We start from the raw sequence: 18,947 nt of genomic DNA on the forward strand, positions 1-18,947 counted from the left end.
CAGTGTGTGAATGGGTGGATGACTGGTTGTGTAAAGCGCTTTGGGGTCCTTAGGGACTAGTAAAAGCGCTATACAAATACAGGCCATTTACCATTTTACCATTTACCAAAAATGACATTTTCATATTTCTAATTCAACAAATGAGATACTGAACCTGAAAAAGTGAGCCTGAGATGTGTTGTGATGATTTTGTTGTTGCATATTGGATGTTTCGCAAGTCTTTAGGCAGATCCCTTCTTAATAACTGCTATGAGTAGCTACATTGGTAAAATTGCAATAGTTTAGATACTACAAGAATAGACAGACTTTGTAATGACACCCTGATTACATTTCTATCAACACAATTTGTACAGGGCATATTCTTTTGTATTCTATGTATTGTGACTCGTTGAATAGACAGCCTTGCTATATTATTAATGAATACTCTTGATCAAGACCTCTGCTATTATTAAGCATGCTGTTACGTGTATATTGACATAACAAACAGCTGTAAAAGGTGGAGAGCAAAAAACCATGGAAATTCAATCTGGTGAGTAGCCTCCTCCCTTTCGTATTCACAGCTACTGACCCACAACCCCGCTCCCCTCACACCCACATATGCATACACATCCAGATGCAGCTGTCAGTAGACACCACGTGAGAGTTAGCTAAGGTTGGAGTGCTTTACAGTGATGTTAGTGCTTGTTGCCTTGCAGACCCCTGACGAGCAATGAGTTTATGCAGTGGAAATCACCATCATGGAGCTATTTGAGCCATTTTTCTGTTAGTGTGTGTTTATAGTTTGCATGCTCTGGTTTGTCACATGCAGTAGGGTGATAGTGGGAGGTGGGTTCTCTTCTGGAAACATGCCAGAGTGACCAGATGAATGCTCCACATTGATTATTTATCAGCTTCAGATGAAAGTTGACGATGGTTTTAATGAAAAACTGAAGCCTCCATCCTTCCCCTCTTATGTTGTCTGGCAAAGAAAACATTAACAGACTTCACTGCAGCTGCTTCAACCTTGTCGTTTACTGTAAAACATTTAAATGGTGGGAAGTAGTGATAGGCTTTTATGTGCTTTAGGATGAAGAGCATATTTTACAAATAAGGAAAAGGTGATTTCCAGCAGGTACGGTTTTGTTTTAGAAACAGAGCAGGCTTACCGTATTGGCCTTGGCTTACAAAACTGCTCCCACAGTTGAATTAGTGATTTTTAAAATTACATGCTGACTCTTCTAAGCCTCTGAGACTTTTTTGTCCTTGATGATGACTAATGACTCAAGGATATTCTGGAAGTTTTTTTTTCCATTTTTTGTGGGTTTAATTAAAGAAGAAATAATGTTTGAAGCTCTGATGATGACTATTTTTCTTTAAATTATGCCTACAGTTACAATGAGTAGGCCATGGTAGTTTCTTTTTGCTCTATCATTTTGTACAGTAACAAATTGAACAAATGTGTTAGACCTTGATTTTTTACATAATCCACTGGTTAAATGCTGACTGAAATAGTTTACTGAAAAGGTTTTAGTCTCACATCTAATAAAAAAGTGATCAAAATAAATCTTATAACTATAATACACACATAGAATAAAAAATCCAGGTTGATCCGGTTTATCCTTCCTCCTGGTTACCGGTTACGGTTCCTGCAGGCATTATCCTCCCCAGTGGGCAGAGTTCTCTGTTCACGCTCAGTCTGACACAGTGTTGCTGATCATCATCATTAGCCCAAGTATAACACGACCACCTGATCCATCCAGTATTCACCAGATAGTCTGCCTCTCTCAAAGCCAAATCTAACCTCATTGTTTAAACTTCTGATTTCCTGGTCGTATATTTAGGGCCTGAGTACTGAGAGTGTGAAGGCTCTATTTCTATTGTATCTGCTCCATTTCTTCTTCTTATTCAGGCAAAACAAAGTGCCGTTTTGAGGGCTTTAACATGCTCAAAAACTCATGAAATTTTGCACAAGTGTCAGGTCTGGTGAAAAGTTTTGTATTGTAATGGTTTCACATATCGGCGGTACAAATGACTCTGGAGCGTTGTTAAATGAAGTCCTACGAATACATAATTTGAGTTACATGAATGAACTTTGGCCCACATGTGTATCATGCTGAGACGAACAAAAAAGTCAGTGGGACCATTGACGCAAACCCAACAGGAAGTCTGCCATTTTGGATTGAAGGTGATTTAGCCATTTCCATGCCTTTTTTCCAAGTTTTGTGAACTCCTCATAGAGATTTGATTGGATCAGCTTCATATTTGGTCAGTCTCAACTACACACCTGGGCCATATTAAATTGCGGAGCTTTTGAGTTTTCGGACAAGGGTGTGGCCGTGGCGCCACGGCGAATTTTAATCATTTGCCATGAAATTCTTATTTGCTTCTGACATATGATAAGGCTCCGCCCCTGAACATATTTCAACTGCTATATTTGACAGCAGCAACAGCGCCACCTAGTGGGAACAGGAAATGTCATGTTTTACACTTTGGGGTACAGTATCCGGTTGTTCAGTGATGACGCGACGAATCCTACTTCCAGGTCTAAAGTAGTCTGCGTTTAATATGGCTTTTGTGTTGTTAACATGTTTAATGTTATGTATTTTCTTCTATTTGATCTCAAAAAGCTTCTAAAACAGGGGCGATTGTGGCTCAGGAGTTGGGAGTTCACCTTGTAATCGAGCCCCACCTTGGACAGTCTCGGTCGTTGTGTCCTTGGGCAAGACACTTCACCCGTTGCCTACTGGTGGTGGTCAAAGGGCCCGGTGGCACCAGTGTCCGGCAGCCTCGCCTCTGTCAGTGCGCCCCAGGGTGGCTGTGGCTACAATGTAACTGCCATCATCAGTGTGTGAATGTGTGTGTGAATGGGTGGATGACTGGATATGTAAAGCGCTTTGGGGTCCTTAGGGACTAGTAAAGCGCTATATAAATACAGGCCATTTACCATTTACCATTTACAGTCAGTGATCACTGTTGACCTCCCTCGGCTTTTATTACCGCTAATCATTTATTTAAGCTCCGTTTTTAAAACCTTAGGATGTAACTACAGCCCAGCCCATGCAGCAGTATATGAATGACTAACCTCGTATTGTGGATGGATTATCTCAGTTGTTCTCCTGGCTGAAGTTTGATCCTTTTACAGCATCCTGCCATGCGATTACATTTGTTCCTGACCACCGAGAACACTCACATTAACTTTTATCGAGTGGAAAAAAAGTTAGCTTGTTTATATTATGCTAACATAGCTGTGTCGCTAGCGGTCACGTAGCACATCATTATATACCAGCTAGTCCAACTTCAGTAACCCTACAAACGTCACTGCTTTTTAGTTTTCTGTCTTCATTTATGTTGGAAGTGATAACAGAGCTGTACGTTTTAATTTGTTTCCAAAACCCCGCAGTAAGGACGTGCTATATTGAGCTAACTCCCTGCTAACTTCTAACTCCGTTAAATGTCATAAATTCCGTTTTCATGGATGCCTGGATGTTAAACTCAATTTTTACACCTGGTAGAGCAGAACGCTGATCATTTTATTAAAGATGAAAGACTTTAGACAGTTTTTCAACTCTCAGTAATGCCATAGTGATCGTTTGATATATGGACCTGCAGCGGAGTTTAGGTCCAGACACGGCTAGTGACGTCAGACTGAACAACCAGATAGAGGTGGGTGACCCACGTAGCCTGAAATTTCTCCAGGAAAGCATTAAGGGGTTGGACTTGGCAATACATTGAAAACTGTGAGTTTTCACAGCAGGGTGTGACCCCAGCAGCATGGCGAACATTGATGTTTTGCAATGAAGAACGAAATTGCAATAACTCAACGAAATCCAGTCTGTCTTATACTTTGATGCACTGTTCCACACAGGTTGTTTAGATCCTCTTGATGGTTCAGTGAGACAATTGTGAGTTTAAGTTGAACGGCGCACCCAGGTGGCAAGTTGATTCACCCTGAAACAGGAAGAAGCTTTTGAGGGGCTTGGAAAGCTCACAAATTCTTGAAATCTTGCACACTCCTCCAATGTGAGGACGGCTTTCTTGATATGTAATTATTTTCATGTAATAATTTAAAATGGCTCCACAGTGCCCCCTACAAAATTTCAAAAGACCAGCCCCTGCTCTTTGTTTCATCTATGAGTCTGAACACTTGGTAAGCTTATGTAAGATATCAAGATGTACAAAAAAGTCTCTTGGAGCAATAGCCCAGGAAGTCAGCCATTTTAAAATTCAAGTGTAATTTTGGTGACATTTTCCCCTCTTTTCAGGCCTCGTACTTTGACAAACTCCTCCTAGGGATTTCATCATATCAACACAATCTCATGAAATGGACGCATGGAACCTAAAGACCATTGTGATGTTAAATTGAGAAGCTTTTTATGTTTGGCGAAACAGGGTGGTCATGGCGGTACGTGGAGTTTCAATCACTCGCCAAAAAACAGTAATCTGCTGTCACTCAAAAACACAATGTCCAATCTCCCCCAAACATCGCAGGCATCAGTTGGGAGTCAAGCTCGGAAAGGTTTGATATGCCATTATAATTTGTCAGTAATGGTTAGAGCGCCACCTAGTAGGACGACTATAATCATCATTGAACGAGATGAAATTTTAAGATGAAATTCCCAGTGTTTACCTTTGCTCAGTTCACCATGGTAACAAATTCATAAGAAAGACTGTAAACTTTTCACTGAGTCTCTCTTGGTTCTGCATTCAGGTCCCATTTGCTAACGGGCCACATGGTCTTGACAGTGGCTGGAAATCTATTATCAATTGTATTATTACATTGTTACCAAAGCCTGTAATAGACAGCCAATGAGGTCATTTCACTATCTTTTAAATTAAAAAAACCAAAAACCCAGTTATCATGCTGTTTTTTTCTGTTCACCTTTGTTTAAAAACATGCAGAAGTACCTTTTATATTTTGTATATTTTGGTGTTTTTTGCACACACCAGGAGTGACACATGGGCCAATTAAATACTAGTTTGTATTGCATGGTTCATGCTACACAATACCTTATCTAATTAGACAACACAATGTTACATCTAAAAACAGACATAAATTAAAATATACTAAGGCCCCTCGTGGGTCATCCTTTATATTACTGTTGTCTTGTAGCCGCAGTTAGTAATTGTTGCTGTTGCTGAACCCTCAGCTTGTTTTCATACTCAGAAGAAACTAGCTGTATATATTTTATAGGTGTGTCCGTTTCCTGTTAACAATGACTGAAGCTGGGCAAGATGAGGGACAAGTAGTGTTTTCTGGTGTTTTGGCATGTACATTGTTAATACACCTCTGGTCATTCATGTTAAACTGAGACCAGCGTGTGAGGCAAGCTGCTGCTGGCTCTGCTTTCAGCGAGCTAGAATCAGTTACGATGGGTGATTTCAGTGTTTTATAGTTTCCTTCTTAAAGAAATGGTTTATAAAATTCTTCTACTGCTTGTCATTGTCAGCTAATAGTACTTTTTTTGGTAATATAGTAGATTAATATTTACTCTCAAATTAATCAGCAAGGAAAGAGTGCAGAAAGGTGCAGACATCCATGTAGAGTGCAGACAGGCAGCACAAACAGTATGTTTGTGTGCTGTTGGGGTGCAGGGTGGGGGCATAAATTTACTGCTCTAGAGTCATAAATTCTTAGCCTTAGTTGGCTGTAAAACATGACCAATGTCAACATGTCTTTCAGGAAGGAGATGGCAGAGTCCACTCTGTGTAACAATTTCATCTGAAGTGCGCGCACAGTACTGGCCATCATTGTAAGAAAGAAAAACCTACTTTGCACCAGTCTCTGGATCATAGTAAAAGAACAGCATGGCCCATCAGTGCTTTAGTCTACAGCTTCACTGAGCTGTTCTCCTGGCTATCAGGCTGATATTGTGTAATTTGAACCCTGCATTAGTGGTCACAAGCAAAAGGGGTTGAAAAACCTCGCTTAAAATATTTATAATATGTTATGTTTTATAAGCTCATCTAATTTTTTCTTTAAATATTTGCTTAATAATTTACATGCTCAATTTTCTGTGAATGTCACTTTTTCTTTCTTGAAATTTTTACAATAATAATAGACTGTTTTCCATTCATCTAATGCATGATTTGGATCTTTTTTTCATAAAATACTCCATCAATTTTTATTTAATCATTACATAATTGTGTAGAATTTAGCTGACAGCCAAATGCCTGCTGATTTATTAGAAATATGTAACAAAATAAACTGGAATGAAAAAAACGATTCACTTCCAGATTGACCAGTTTTGTAAGAAAACACTACTAGATGATTCCTCTTGACTTCCATTCACTCTAGAGATTTGTTCTTCCCATCCTGTAATGGATTCAATACAAGCAGGACAGTAGATTTCCTGTGGGTGATTGTCTACTGTCTCTGTGGCTGCCTACACATCCCCACCTTCATCTTTCATTATGTGCATGTGCAAGTATAATCTTACCACCGCAGAGGAGGAGCTGCTGCTTTCTTTCTTGGACACGGCAGCCTGATACATTGCCAGCCGCTCTTTCACCGACACCGACTCAGCCTCCTGGTCCTCAGCGCTCGGGGCCCTCTCCTTGGGATGTCTACCTGCGCTGCCAGCAGCTACACACACAAAGAGATATTAACCATTAAGATGCTTATTTAAAATTTAAAAATTCCCAGCAAGCTAAACTGAACTTTATCCTATTGCTGGATATGCCTTCTCAAGAAAACTGCAGAAAATTTACACCTACTCATTACTTTTCTGGCACATCAGTGACTGCTGCGACAGAGCGTGCCATTTAATTGGACATAAGGGACAGTTTTGTGCATGACGAGTCTGTTACAGTGGAAGAAGCTGAATGAGGGAATAGATTATTTTTATTCAGCAGTTTAGACAGAATAGCACCCATTAAAATATTACATAACACTATAATACATTAAAACATACATAGCATATGTAGGTGTTGGTTGCGTTTCAAGCTCTTCTTTTTGCTGTTTACTAGCAATTAAAAAAAATCAATCAAAGACGATTTTGATTGAGTTTTATGAGTTTTATACAGACATCTGATTTACTTCAACATGCCACAGATATTTTAACCAAGAAATTGTAAGAGTCAAATGATCCTGATCAAATACTGACACATAAAAGAAGCAGGATACTCATCAGCCTACATGTTGCACAGAACATCCCTGTGGATGGCCAATTAGAGAGGACCATTGATTTTAGATTTGACTTTTCTGTGTTACAAAGCATCATTAGGCAACAGAGAAGGCTCCAATAAGGCTCAAAATACGCCTACACCGGACCTTTTAGCTCTTGGCATGTTTTCAGCCAACAACACCGTGGGATGAAGCAGACCCAAAATATAAATTATTCTCCCTTATTATATGCTCATGCTGTGACCTTTTGACATTTTGAAATGTTCCTCCTGGCTGTACTTTCACATTAGGTGCTTGTATTTTTTCTCGACATGTATGTTGGTATAACTTGGCAAAAAGTGGATGCCAGGAAGTTTGACTTCATAACAGAGGAAAAAAATATTTGAAAAATGTTGCTTCCTCAATGCATTTGGATGGATGGATGGATGGATGGATGGATGGATGGATGGATGGATTAAATAAATGTTCCCTTTGGTGATTCTGTAGTATACAGATAAGAGCCATGTAAAGTACACACTGCTTTGTAGAGTATATAGTGTTTGTGCTTATCTATCCTAATGCCCATTTATTAAATGGCTGTGGCTTATCATATTCCACTCATCATTTCTATGTCTTCCAAACGAATTCATTTAAAGCCCGATCTCTATTATTGAACCACAGCAACATATCAATGGAGTCTCAATGCTCCCCTCAGCATTACAAAAAAAGACTCATGACTTGGTCAGTGCCCCACTTTTTAATTTCAACTTTGGTTACATTTAACCTAACTGCTGCTTGGAACAACACGTCTATAAGAATATGCAGATATGAAAGAAAACTTCAGAATTTTAATTTCAGTAATTGTTTAGATAAACATAGTAAGCAGTGATAAGACCTAAGGTGTTTATGAAAAAAATAAATGGGAATTTGTTTATTGAACAAGGTCAACTCTTCTGCTTTCCTGAAGGCAACATTTTCCAGCATAATGTCAAAATGTTTTTTTTCCTCTTTCTTTTTTAACTTCTGTTATTTGAAGCTAAAAACAGAACAACAAATAAAAACCGTTCCATGATTGATGAAAAACGATTACATTTTCTGTAAAAGAGATGCTCCTTTATTAGCTTGGAATTATGATGTCACCAGTGCTTATAATGGAATAAATGGAGGTTTGAAAGTTAAATTGTGGCCGTAAATTGTGGTGAAACACAGCAGAATGGTGATCTATGTTTTTGTTGACTGATACAGCCGTACCTATGACCTGAATGGAATGTGATCCTGACTGGATACTTTTGTTATACTTCAGGCCCACATCAAACTGTTACGTGGTCACAGGCAGCAGGATAGTTAAAGCAAAGAAACCCTCCCTGCTTTTGTTTTAGGCAAATCAGCTTATGAAATGCGAGAGTGTGATCGTCACAGGGTTACATCATAACACACAGAAGAGGAAGTTGTGGCTGCTCGAGAGCGGTATCAACAGAGAACAAAGAGGCAGCAAGCTGCAAATAAAACATTGTGCTATCAGAAAAGACATAAAACTACTTCACATCTGAATGACTTATTTTTAAGATTCACACTACAGTTTATTGCAACTATGTGTAACTTCTATATTATTACAGTGCAGTATTAAATGCCAGTAAAATCACATGTGTTATAAGCATGTATGTAGTGCTGTGAGATGTTAGACTAAAAACTGAAATGCAAAATTGAAAAGAACAAAACTTTCAGTACAGTAAAGTGTCGTTGCTGGGTAACAGATGCAAAACTGTTTGCATGTATTGCAGATCAGGGGAGTGCCTGCCTGAGTACTGCGACACCTGAATGGGAACTTGAAGCCATTCATATTTCTGATGTTGTTTGACATGGGTGGCAACTACCCAGGATGCTTTGCGATTTCCAGTCTATTGCTGTAGCTTTTCCACAATTTACTTTTCCACCATAAAACCACTACTATTATGGTTTCAGCATTCGTGTGGACACCAGCAGAACACATCTGACCGATACTGAGGCACTTACAGTGAGATTACAGTGCACATTGAAAGACTAGGTAAAAATCGTAATCAGTGTAAAGACATTACAATTCAAATGGTTCAATAAGTATTGCTGTAACTATTTTTGAACTGAAGGCATTTTTATACGCAGTCCCTAATTTTCAAAGGCTAATAAATGATCGGACAAACTAGGATAATTCTAAATATAAGGATTGTTTTGAACACTAGGATGAAAATCATTTGTAGTCAATTACTGCCTGAGGTCCAGTTGCAGCTTGTTTTTGGGTCTGAGTATAGAGTTTTGTATTTAATACCTAAAAAGCAAACTCTCTTAGACTGACACCAGGTGACTACTTGGCCATTAGAGAATATCCCAGTTGTTAGACTTGGGAAAGTCTCTGGGGTTTCCAGTATGCCTTTTGTCATAATTTGCAATTGGTTATGTTCGGTACTTGTCCAAAGGCTTAGAAACAGGATATCTAAGTAGACACTCACTTTAGATGCCATTACCTTGGACTCCAGTAACACTGGGGAATTGCGGAGTCATCTCTGAACAGAATATGTACTTCAATGTGTATATTATAAGCATATATAGGACTACTTTCTTGCATTGACACAATATGTCAACTTAAAAATTAAAAAAATAGTACATGCATTTTCTTTTCGTAGTACACTTTTACCAATTACCAATAGTACACTCTTTTCTCTTGTCCCCTTCCCAGTCGGACCAGGAGTGACATGTTTAGCTGCATGTTCTCCTTAAATTGCAATATATAATATCCACAACTGCACCAAAGAGTAAAACACTATAATGTGGATTATTAAACATTAGGTCTCTCTCTTCTAAGTCTCTGTTAGTACATGAATTAATAATTGATCAACAAATTAATTTACTCTGCCTTACAGACCCTTGTTAGAACATGATTATGTTTGTTTTAATTAATTAACACCCCTTAGCTGAAGCACAGGCAGACGGGGGTCACAGCAATCTCCCACTCCAGCTTGTTAATCAACCTAAGACCCAGACAGAGTTTTAATTCATTTGAATGACTCATTTGTCCAACTTAGTTGAAAAATTCAAAAACTAGTCTAACTTGCTATCATCTATTGTCTACCTGGGCCTTACACAGAGTTTCTGTCTGATTTCTCAGACTTTTTATCTGATTTAGTGCTCAGCTCAGATAAAAGAATTATTGTGGGTGATTTTAACATCCATTTAGAAACTAAAAATGACAGCCTCAACACGGCACTTATTAGACTCAATTGTCTTCTCTCAAAATGTAAAAGAACCCACCCACCACTTTAATCACACTCCAGATCTTGTTTTAACATATGGGATAGAAACTGAACATTTGGCAGTGTTTCCTGAAAACCTTCTGATAATTTCCTAATAACATTTAAATTTACAATAATGGGTTACACAGCAGTAGGGAATAGATTTCATCACAATATATGTCTTTCTGAAAGTGCTGTAAAGATATAATTTAACTACTGTTATCTTCTTCAATGCCTTGTGCCAAAATAGTGCAGAGCAGCATCCCCTACAAAGTGTGGTTCTCCCGCTTGACCCTTGCTGAGTGCAGCGCTATAGGTATTACAGGTACTGTGCTCCAATGTTTTGTATCATATCTATCTAATAGACTCTAATTTGTTCATGTAAATGGAGAGTCCTCTTCACACACTGAGGGTAATTATGGAGTTCCACAGGGTTCAGTACTGGGACCAATTCTGTTTACATTATACATGTTTCCCTTGAAGGTATCCCATGCTTTTTCTCTGCTATGCCCATGGCACCCAATTGTATCTATCCATGGAGCCACACCAATTAGTTAAATGGCAGGAATGTCTTAAAAACATAAAGACCTGGATGACTGCAAATGTTCTGCTTCCAAATTCAGATAAAATTAAAGAAATTGTACTTGACCCTAAAAATCTTAGATATATAACCAGATGCTTACTCTATTTTGGACAGAGGTGGAGTCTTCAGCTTTCAGGACCCTTTTCTGTGGAACCAGCTTCCAATTTGGATTTGGGAGACAGACACTATCTCTACTTTTAAGAGTAGGCTTAAAGCTTTCCTTTTTGATAAAGCATATGGCCTGGCCTGCATTTGTATAGCGCTTTTCTAGTCCCTAAGGACCCCAAAGCGCTTTACACTACATTCAGTCATTCACCCATTCACACACACATTCACACACTGGCGATAGCAAGCTACATTGTAGCCACAGCCACCCTGGGGCGCACTGACAGAGGCGAGGCTGCCGGACACTGGCACCACCGGGCCCTCTGACCACCACCAGTAGGCAAACATGGGGTTAGTATCTTGCCCAAGGTCGAACCACCGACCTTCTGATTAGTGGCTGACCTGCTCTGCCACCTGAGCTACAGCCACCCCATATAGTAAGGGTTGGATCAGTGATCCTTACTACCGTAATTGTCGGGCTATAAGCCGCTACTTTTTGCACAAGCTTTGAACCCTGCAGCTTTTAGTCAGGTGCGGCTTTTCTATGGATTGTCCAGGATTTTTGTCATATCATAAGACGATTTGTTTTGTTTGTTCCGCTGTTGGAACAAACAACGGAAGGGCAGGCACAGGCATAGTGCCTGAAAGATGGTGGTGAATGACTGACTTTTCTTCTTGTTAAAGCCGTGTCACTGCACCTGAGCCTAAAAGGTAGTCTGAATCTATTTTTCTGGTGTGCTGTAGGTTATTGTTATGTACTACATTTGTTACTCATGAAGAGAGTTACTTATGAAGCACAGTACATGTTTCCTACTTGTAATTACCGGTACTTGTACATATACCTAAAAAGTTATGCAAATATGTACCCATAACTTGTTTTTCAAAATATTAATAAAAGGGATGTGTCTCCAAACAGCCATCTCTTTCCTGACAATTCCCTTTGTGCATATTCTCTTACATATGATAAGTTAACATTGAAACACCTGCGGCTTTTAGTCAGGTGCAGCTAATGTATGTACAAAACAGGATTTTCCCCTGATTTTAGCTTGTGCGGCTAATATTCAGGTGCGCTTTGTAGTCCGGGAAATACGGTACATGCTTTATGAAAAAGGAAAGTCCTCCCTTATATATGCTGCAATAGGTCTAGGCTGTTAGGGGATTCCCATGATGCATTGAGTGTCTCTTCTTCAGTCAAATTTTTCACTCACTATATGTTTATACACTTGTCTGCATTCATTAGTTATTATCTCTGGCTCTCTTCCACAGTATGTCTTTGTCCCGTTTTCCTCCCCTCAGAGGGCCACCCCTCCCTAAGCCTGGTTCTGCCAGAGGTTTCTTCCTTCCAACTGTCGCCAAAGCTTTTGCTCATAAGGGGTCATGTGATTTTTTGTTTTTTCTCTGTTTTCTTTGTACTATTTTGTATTATTGTAGGCAACTGTAGTTATGATTTGGCACTATATAAACAAAATTTTATTAAATTGATGTAACTTGAATATCTTTATAGACTACTTTGCATTTAATCTTTTATTCATCTCATTCTACAGTGTGTCTTTTATCATGTTTTCCTCCTCTTACCCCCAACCGGTCAGAGCAGACAGCTGCCCCTGAGCCGGTTTCTGCCGGAGGTTTCTCTCTTTTAAAGGGGAATTTCCCCTTTCCTATTCTTGCCTGCTTATCTCTCTATTATTGTAGGGTCTTTACCTTAGAATATGAAGCGCCTTGAGCCAACTGCTGTTGTGATTTGGCACTACATAAAAAACCAAATTAATCTGAATTGAATTGAATTGAATTGAATCTCTCATTGATGTCTTTGGTGTTTTTTTAGTTTTTCAGCCTAGCAATGACCTACTTCACATGCTCTTTGGACCTCATATTGTCTGCTATAACTCAAAAAGCTAACAAATGTAAGTTCAGTGTTGAAATCAGCTCCAGACCTTTTAGCTGCCTATTTTTATCAGTCTCTGGAAGTGGCGGACTATGTCTAGAAATGGCTACAATTCTTAAACAATTAATGCAATATTTTTGTTAAATAACTTGCATCAAAACAGAAACACCACAATGATTAATAAAAACCACTGTGGTGGTGTTCAGAAACAAAATTCTAAAACCTGCACCTAACTGTTTGTGACAAGTTCAAAATGAGAACGGGTTGCAAACACATATGAATTTTGCTGTGCCACATACCGGCATGACCAAGCTTTCATTCAGATGACATGTGACAAAAGCATGCTCTCCTCATCCCACCAATTTTAGCTTTCTGCTATGTGTGGCATGGTAGTGCAGCCAGTAACACATCACTGGGGGAAATAAGCTGCCCAAACAGCAGAATCTGAAAATAAACCTGCTACCTCCCATAAATATGGGTTGGAAATCCTACACCTCAGGCTGCAATGTTACTGGGTGCCAGCCTGATGACAGAAACCCAAGGATAATGCCCTCATTTATCACCAGAGACAAATGTTCACGTCATGGTCTGGAGTTGTCAGAGAGGCAGAGACATGACGGTTCTGACGACTGAGAGCAGTGACAACAGTGCTTTAGGTATCTCTGGCTTTTGAGAAGGGTATGCTCTATGTAAAGCTATGGCAGCATGGAGGTGAGGTCAGCAGACTCCAAAGAAAAAATATCCCCAGTCCTTTTATAATCCAGATTTGTCTGCAGTGTTGTGTTTCCCTGTAACATGAGATTTAAAGGGCAGGAGTGAGTGCCGGGGAGCACATGTGCATCTAAGAAAAATTCAAGAAGATTCTAGAAATTAAAGAAACTTCCTAAAAGATGTTTTCAAACATCTAAAGTCATTTAACTCTCTCCTCATGCTGCCACTAATTGACAGTGACACCAGTAGATGTTTAATTAGCATTAATATCAGCTTACGAACACAGACTCATTGTTTAAGATGCCCCAGCATAATGAGGGCCAAATATCTGTTTACAGTGTGGTATTCACATCAGAACAAGCGTCTTTTAAAGGCTTAATCTTGTAACCTGTATGATTTGTTTTTTGATGGATGCTTCCAGGCATATTTATCCATTACACTGTTTTCTTCCTTTTAGATTATTAGCGTCTTATCTTCTCAATGCCACAGCGGCAGCACAAATGATGGAACCAGCTCGGAGGTACTAGAAGGGGAAGAAAGTAAAGTCAATAGAAGAGGCCAAGCTACTGGCAGTATTCATGGCCCAGTGACAATACTGAGCTGAGCTGAGGGTCAGTGACCTTCTGTCACTGCCTCTTCTAAAGCAACCATTGGCTGGTTAGAAGTGAAAAGGTGAAGGGAGAGGGGGTGTTAGTGAGGGAAGCGTCAGAGGAGAAATAAAAGGAACATGAGAGTGAATTTGGTGGTTAAGGGTGTGAGAGAATATGGCATGGCTTCATAGCTCAAAGTGAAATCAGGGACCATAGATGTGTTGCAGGCCAAAGCCGTCCCCTAATCACGACGGTGTCACCTCCTTCTCTGCCCTCTCTTCACAACAGAAGCTTTAAGCCACACAGTTTCTGTTCTGTGCTTACTGACCAGAGCGCTTATCTGGTAAGGCTAGACAGGAGAGCCAAAACTAGCTTCACTAATTGAAATGTCAGCCATGGAGGGCGATTTCTTCCTCACCGACAAAAGCAAAACAGGCAGAATAATTAAGCTGTCAAATCTATCAAAATAACTTCTTTACAAGGAGACTGGATTACCCTCGAGTGTTTCCTTATGCCATGCTAAGCACTTTGTCTCCAATTTGTTATGCTTTTAGAATAGCTTAGATGAGACTGCTGCCGGTTATGACTGGTGGAAACAGGAAGGGCCCATGCATGTTTTATGGCAAAGCACAAATCCTAGTGGAATTATAGAAACATACTACAATATCTCATCTCATTCTTTGTGAAGCTCCCGTCACCTGAACACAAAAGAGCCCCTCCACTTCATCTTATTCTTGATTTCACACCAAAGATGTCTCATGTCTGTGCAGCCCAGCTATATCAAACTGTTTCATTATCAGCTAAAATGCCATCTCCCATTTCCAATCTGTCTCCTTCCACTCACGCTCCGGTGGAAAATCACTTACAAAGAGCTGTGCTGCTGTGCTGACAGTGGTTTTTTTGTTGGTACAAGAGCCAGCTTTGATATGCTGATAGTCTTCATATATCACTTACCTTCTGTATGTTGCGTTTAAGTGAAACAACAATAGAATCCAATGGAAGTGAAAAAGACGTTGGGACTTCCAGAAAGTTAAACAATTTTTGTTACCCAGTCTTAACCCAGCACAGAAAGTCAATCCTGGTTAGAGACAGACGGTGAGGCTTGGAGACCAGCTCCAGCAGTGTGTTCCCCAGCTCAATGAGGCCCAGGCATCCAGTGACAGCTGATTTTATTTTAGCAGTTCCCCTTCGTAAAAAATAGGATGGACTTCGGAAAGGGGGTAAGTGGATGTGGCTTTTTTTAGAGTCAAGTATCAAGGTACTCAACATGCTCTCGGCCTTATGTCACAGCAGACTTATGGAGACAGTCGTCCCGACCACATGAGCTGAAAAACTCACTCTTGGTACGTCCTACATTTACGCACCAGAGAGCAGGGAGACACTTGGCATTTTGAATCACTGCTTGTTAGCAGGCTAAATATCATGGCATTTTAGGATTTGACACAAACAGGAAAGATATATTTTATACATACTGCCTAATAAACACAATTCATGCAACTAAGGACAAGAGATGTGGTTTAACCAATTAAAATGAGCACCTTCTGCTTGCAATCCTGAGAATAGATTAGTCTAGTGTAGTTAAAAGGCTGAAAGCAAAGTCTGGCTTTTTCTAAAGTTCAAAAACTCAATACACACAATAGCACTTAAACCTGCAAAAATTGGTATTGCAGTACCAGCATTTATGTCCTGGGCTGTTTTCTGTCATTGTAAAACCAGAGTTTTAAATTAGGTAGTGTGTGTACACGTCAGGTCAGGATTCAGACTTCTCTAAATGCTTGGTTTCCGACAGCATTTCTTCATTTGGCACGAGATATCACAACTGACTCTAATGTGGTCAGCCGTGGGCACCGATGCCCCACCCACCTGTCATTAACACCTTTTGTAAGTAAGGAGACGCCAATCACATGAAAACTGCCTTAAAGTGAGGCTTAAAAGAAGAGAGAGGAATAAAAACTGTATGGTTTTCAGACAGGATCAAGTGCATCAGTTTGAAACTGATAATTTGTTATATTACTCATTAGTCTGACCTGATGCTGTTGCATGGAAGTTTGTGTCCCACACTGTCCTTAATACTTTGCGTATGACATCATTAGCATTAGCAATTTATAGCCAACAGCCTTTGTTATTTATGACAGCGGTCCCCCACCTCCGGGTCCCGTGAGTCGTTTGTCACCAGGCCGCGAGAGTTGAGGTTCGGGTGTGAAATTTATGGTTTTCAGGGTTTTTACAGTTTTTATTGTTAACTCGGTTTCCCTGGGTCTTTTCCCGTGTGTTATGAATAAATCTTCTTTTTCTTGGTACCGGTACTTGTTTTATTTTGTTGTATTTATCTGTGAAACCTTAAAGGCCAGTCCATGAAAATATTGTCGGACATAAACCAGTCCATGGCGCAAAAAAGGTTGGGGACCGCTGGTTTATGATACTGAATAACATTTTCATGGAAATACATCACATTCCTTTTCTTTCTTTCTTTTTAACATTTAGTCCTACACTCAGTTCACTGTGTTTAGAATCCTGCTGTCACACAGGTCTTAGATATAATGGTGATCTTTAGTTAAATGTTGCTTGCAAATGCTGCCAAATCTTGAATGTTTTCAATGCGCTGAATGGAATAAAACTCTGTACAGAGTTGAATTGTGAGAGCATTTCTAGGTGAAACCTTTGTCCCCTTTAAAAACACATCTTGTACACTCTGCCTACCATCAAGGCTTTGAACCTTTTTTTAAAGAAGGCACCTTAAATGGACAGAAAGGCACTACGGCTAATGCAGTGTAAGGGTGTTCAGTGCAGTGCCTGCTGAGCAGAAGCCCAAAGGACTGAACAAGAAATCCGTAACCATCGAGGCACTTTTTTCTGTCCTTTCTTTCCTTATCCCTTTCCCTTCTTTCTTGGACATATGTTGCCCTAAAGGTTTGGCACAGCTCCTCTCTTAAACAATGGACCTCCTGTTTGGGTCTGATCAGCCTGAGGCCATCAATTCAATCTTTTTAAACCTACATCCATCACAATACTTTAGAAAATACTATGCTGCACTACTCAATTCCATGCCTTTTCTGTCTGTACTGTTGCCTGTGATCATGACCTCATGTTTCCTAACATTATATATATATATAAGGTGTTCTATAGGGGCCCACCCCAAGAGGTGTTGTTTAGCAACATACTGACAAGAGAAAAGTGTGTCGTTATTAGGCTTTGGGAGAAAGCTGCACTCTGCTGATAATCCCACTGCAACCGCACATGGATTTCCTGTTCCTAAAGTGGAAAATAAACATACTCGAGTAGAATACCAAATGAAATGGCCTGAAAACATCCCCAAAATAAAATCCAGAGTGTGTCCACACCCAAAAGAGCTTTAAATGAAAGAAAGAGAAATATGTTTTTAATTCATGTATTTGCCAATAAAGAACTTTACTGATGCAGCCAGTGAAGTATATATACTGTATCTGGGTTTATATGGGCTGTCTTCATCAACTAAGACTCAAGAGGTACACAATGTCAGGATGTTCTAAATTCCTAATACTTCTATTTACAGATCATCAGAGTTCATTACCTAGCCAACTGATCCTGTTTCCTTATTGAACTGTTTTTAAACCATCTTTTTCTTTTTCCACAAAAAGCTGCTACACTCAATGTAACCTAACATTGACCATGAACACCACAGTCACACTCATTCCAACATAGTGCTCTGCTTGTCCCAAACACCTATGGTCCATACCCCATAAGCTAATTGGTACTAAATCCCAGGAAACTTCAAGAACCTCATTCTCAACTATTACAGTAGCTTCTCTGCTGGGACAACAACTTCAGCATGGCAAAAGCTTGAGTAGTGGATGGCCACGGGGTGTATCCTCTCTGTAATCCTTTTCTCTCTCACCATGAACATGCTGGTAAAGGCTGTCGAGGTTGAGTGTAGAGGACCTCTTACCAGGTCGGATGTCAGACTGGCACCCACCCTAACGATGACAATCTGTCCAAGGATGTAAGTGGAGTCTGAAGGGCCATGAGAAGCTAATGACCTGGGCCTGCGTGAGATTCAAACCATCACACTACAGACTTCTGGTGCAGAAGAAAGGCAAAATCTCCCACAAGTTCTGCTTTGCACTGGGTAGCATACAGATACTTGGAAAAAAAAACATGAAAAATTAACTTGAGAGTATTTTGTACTTAACTGTTTATCAAATTTAATTACTTGTTAATATAAGCTGCCATAATGTTAATCTGGATCATTCCAGGCCATGCTTGTAGGGACTTTCCCTGTCCCCTCCCCCATCCTGACTCACCAGTCACTGGTCTCAAGATAGGATCAGTTCAGATTACGGATCAGGAAGTTTTGCGTGTAAGGTAAGAGGCATCGAAATTAAGTTATACTTTGAGAAGCATAAATCAACCATGGAGACACCTTCTGGAGGAAGGCACTGGTGTTTCCATCAGTGATATCTATGAACATCATTCTTTTGGTATGATGAAATTGTTGCTGGGTTTCAGTAAACCTCTGAAACTCGAAGGATAATTTAAAAAGGTTGTGGTTCTAATGCAGTACTGATCATTTTTGACATTTCAGGAAAAAATTAACATTGCAGGTCACTAAACTTCCTGTCATGGTCCGGAGTCTGCGACTCCGTGTTTATGTTTAGTTTATTAGTATTCTGTGGTTTTGGTTGCCTTGGGTGTTTGTACTCTTCTGTTTCATGGTTCATGTTCCTATGTTCTGTGTCCCCCAGTCTGTGTT

At 39.8% G+C, this 18,947-nt stretch overlaps 1 protein-coding gene across 2 annotated transcripts in view; it reads right to left on the bottom strand.

Moving 5' to 3' along the window:
• xirp2a (xin actin binding repeat containing 2a) overlaps positions 1-18,947 on the bottom strand; it is a 76,780-nt gene that overhangs the window by 14,982 nt on the left and 42,851 nt on the right. The window contains exons 1-2 of one of the 2 annotated variants that reach the window (XM_005744249.1): positions 15,173-15,364; positions 6,417-6,562 (exon numbers count right to left, since the gene is read on the bottom strand). In XM_005744249.1, the coding sequence (XP_005744306.1) occupies positions 6,417-6,470 (54 nt within the window). In that variant the 5' untranslated portion in view covers positions 6,471-6,562; positions 15,173-15,364. Of the gene's footprint in view, positions 1-6,416; positions 6,563-15,172; positions 15,365-18,947 lie in introns of those variants that run through there. The other variant, XM_005744247.1, reaches the window with a different exon arrangement.

The sequence above is a fragment of the Pundamilia nyererei genome, unplaced genomic scaffold (genome assembly GCF_000239375.1).
Source record: "Pundamilia nyererei isolate P.nyererei 1_Seehausen unplaced genomic scaffold, PunNye1.0 scaffold00141, whole genome shotgun sequence".
NCBI classification, from domain to species: domain Eukaryota; kingdom Metazoa; phylum Chordata; class Actinopteri; order Cichliformes; family Cichlidae; genus Pundamilia; species Pundamilia nyererei.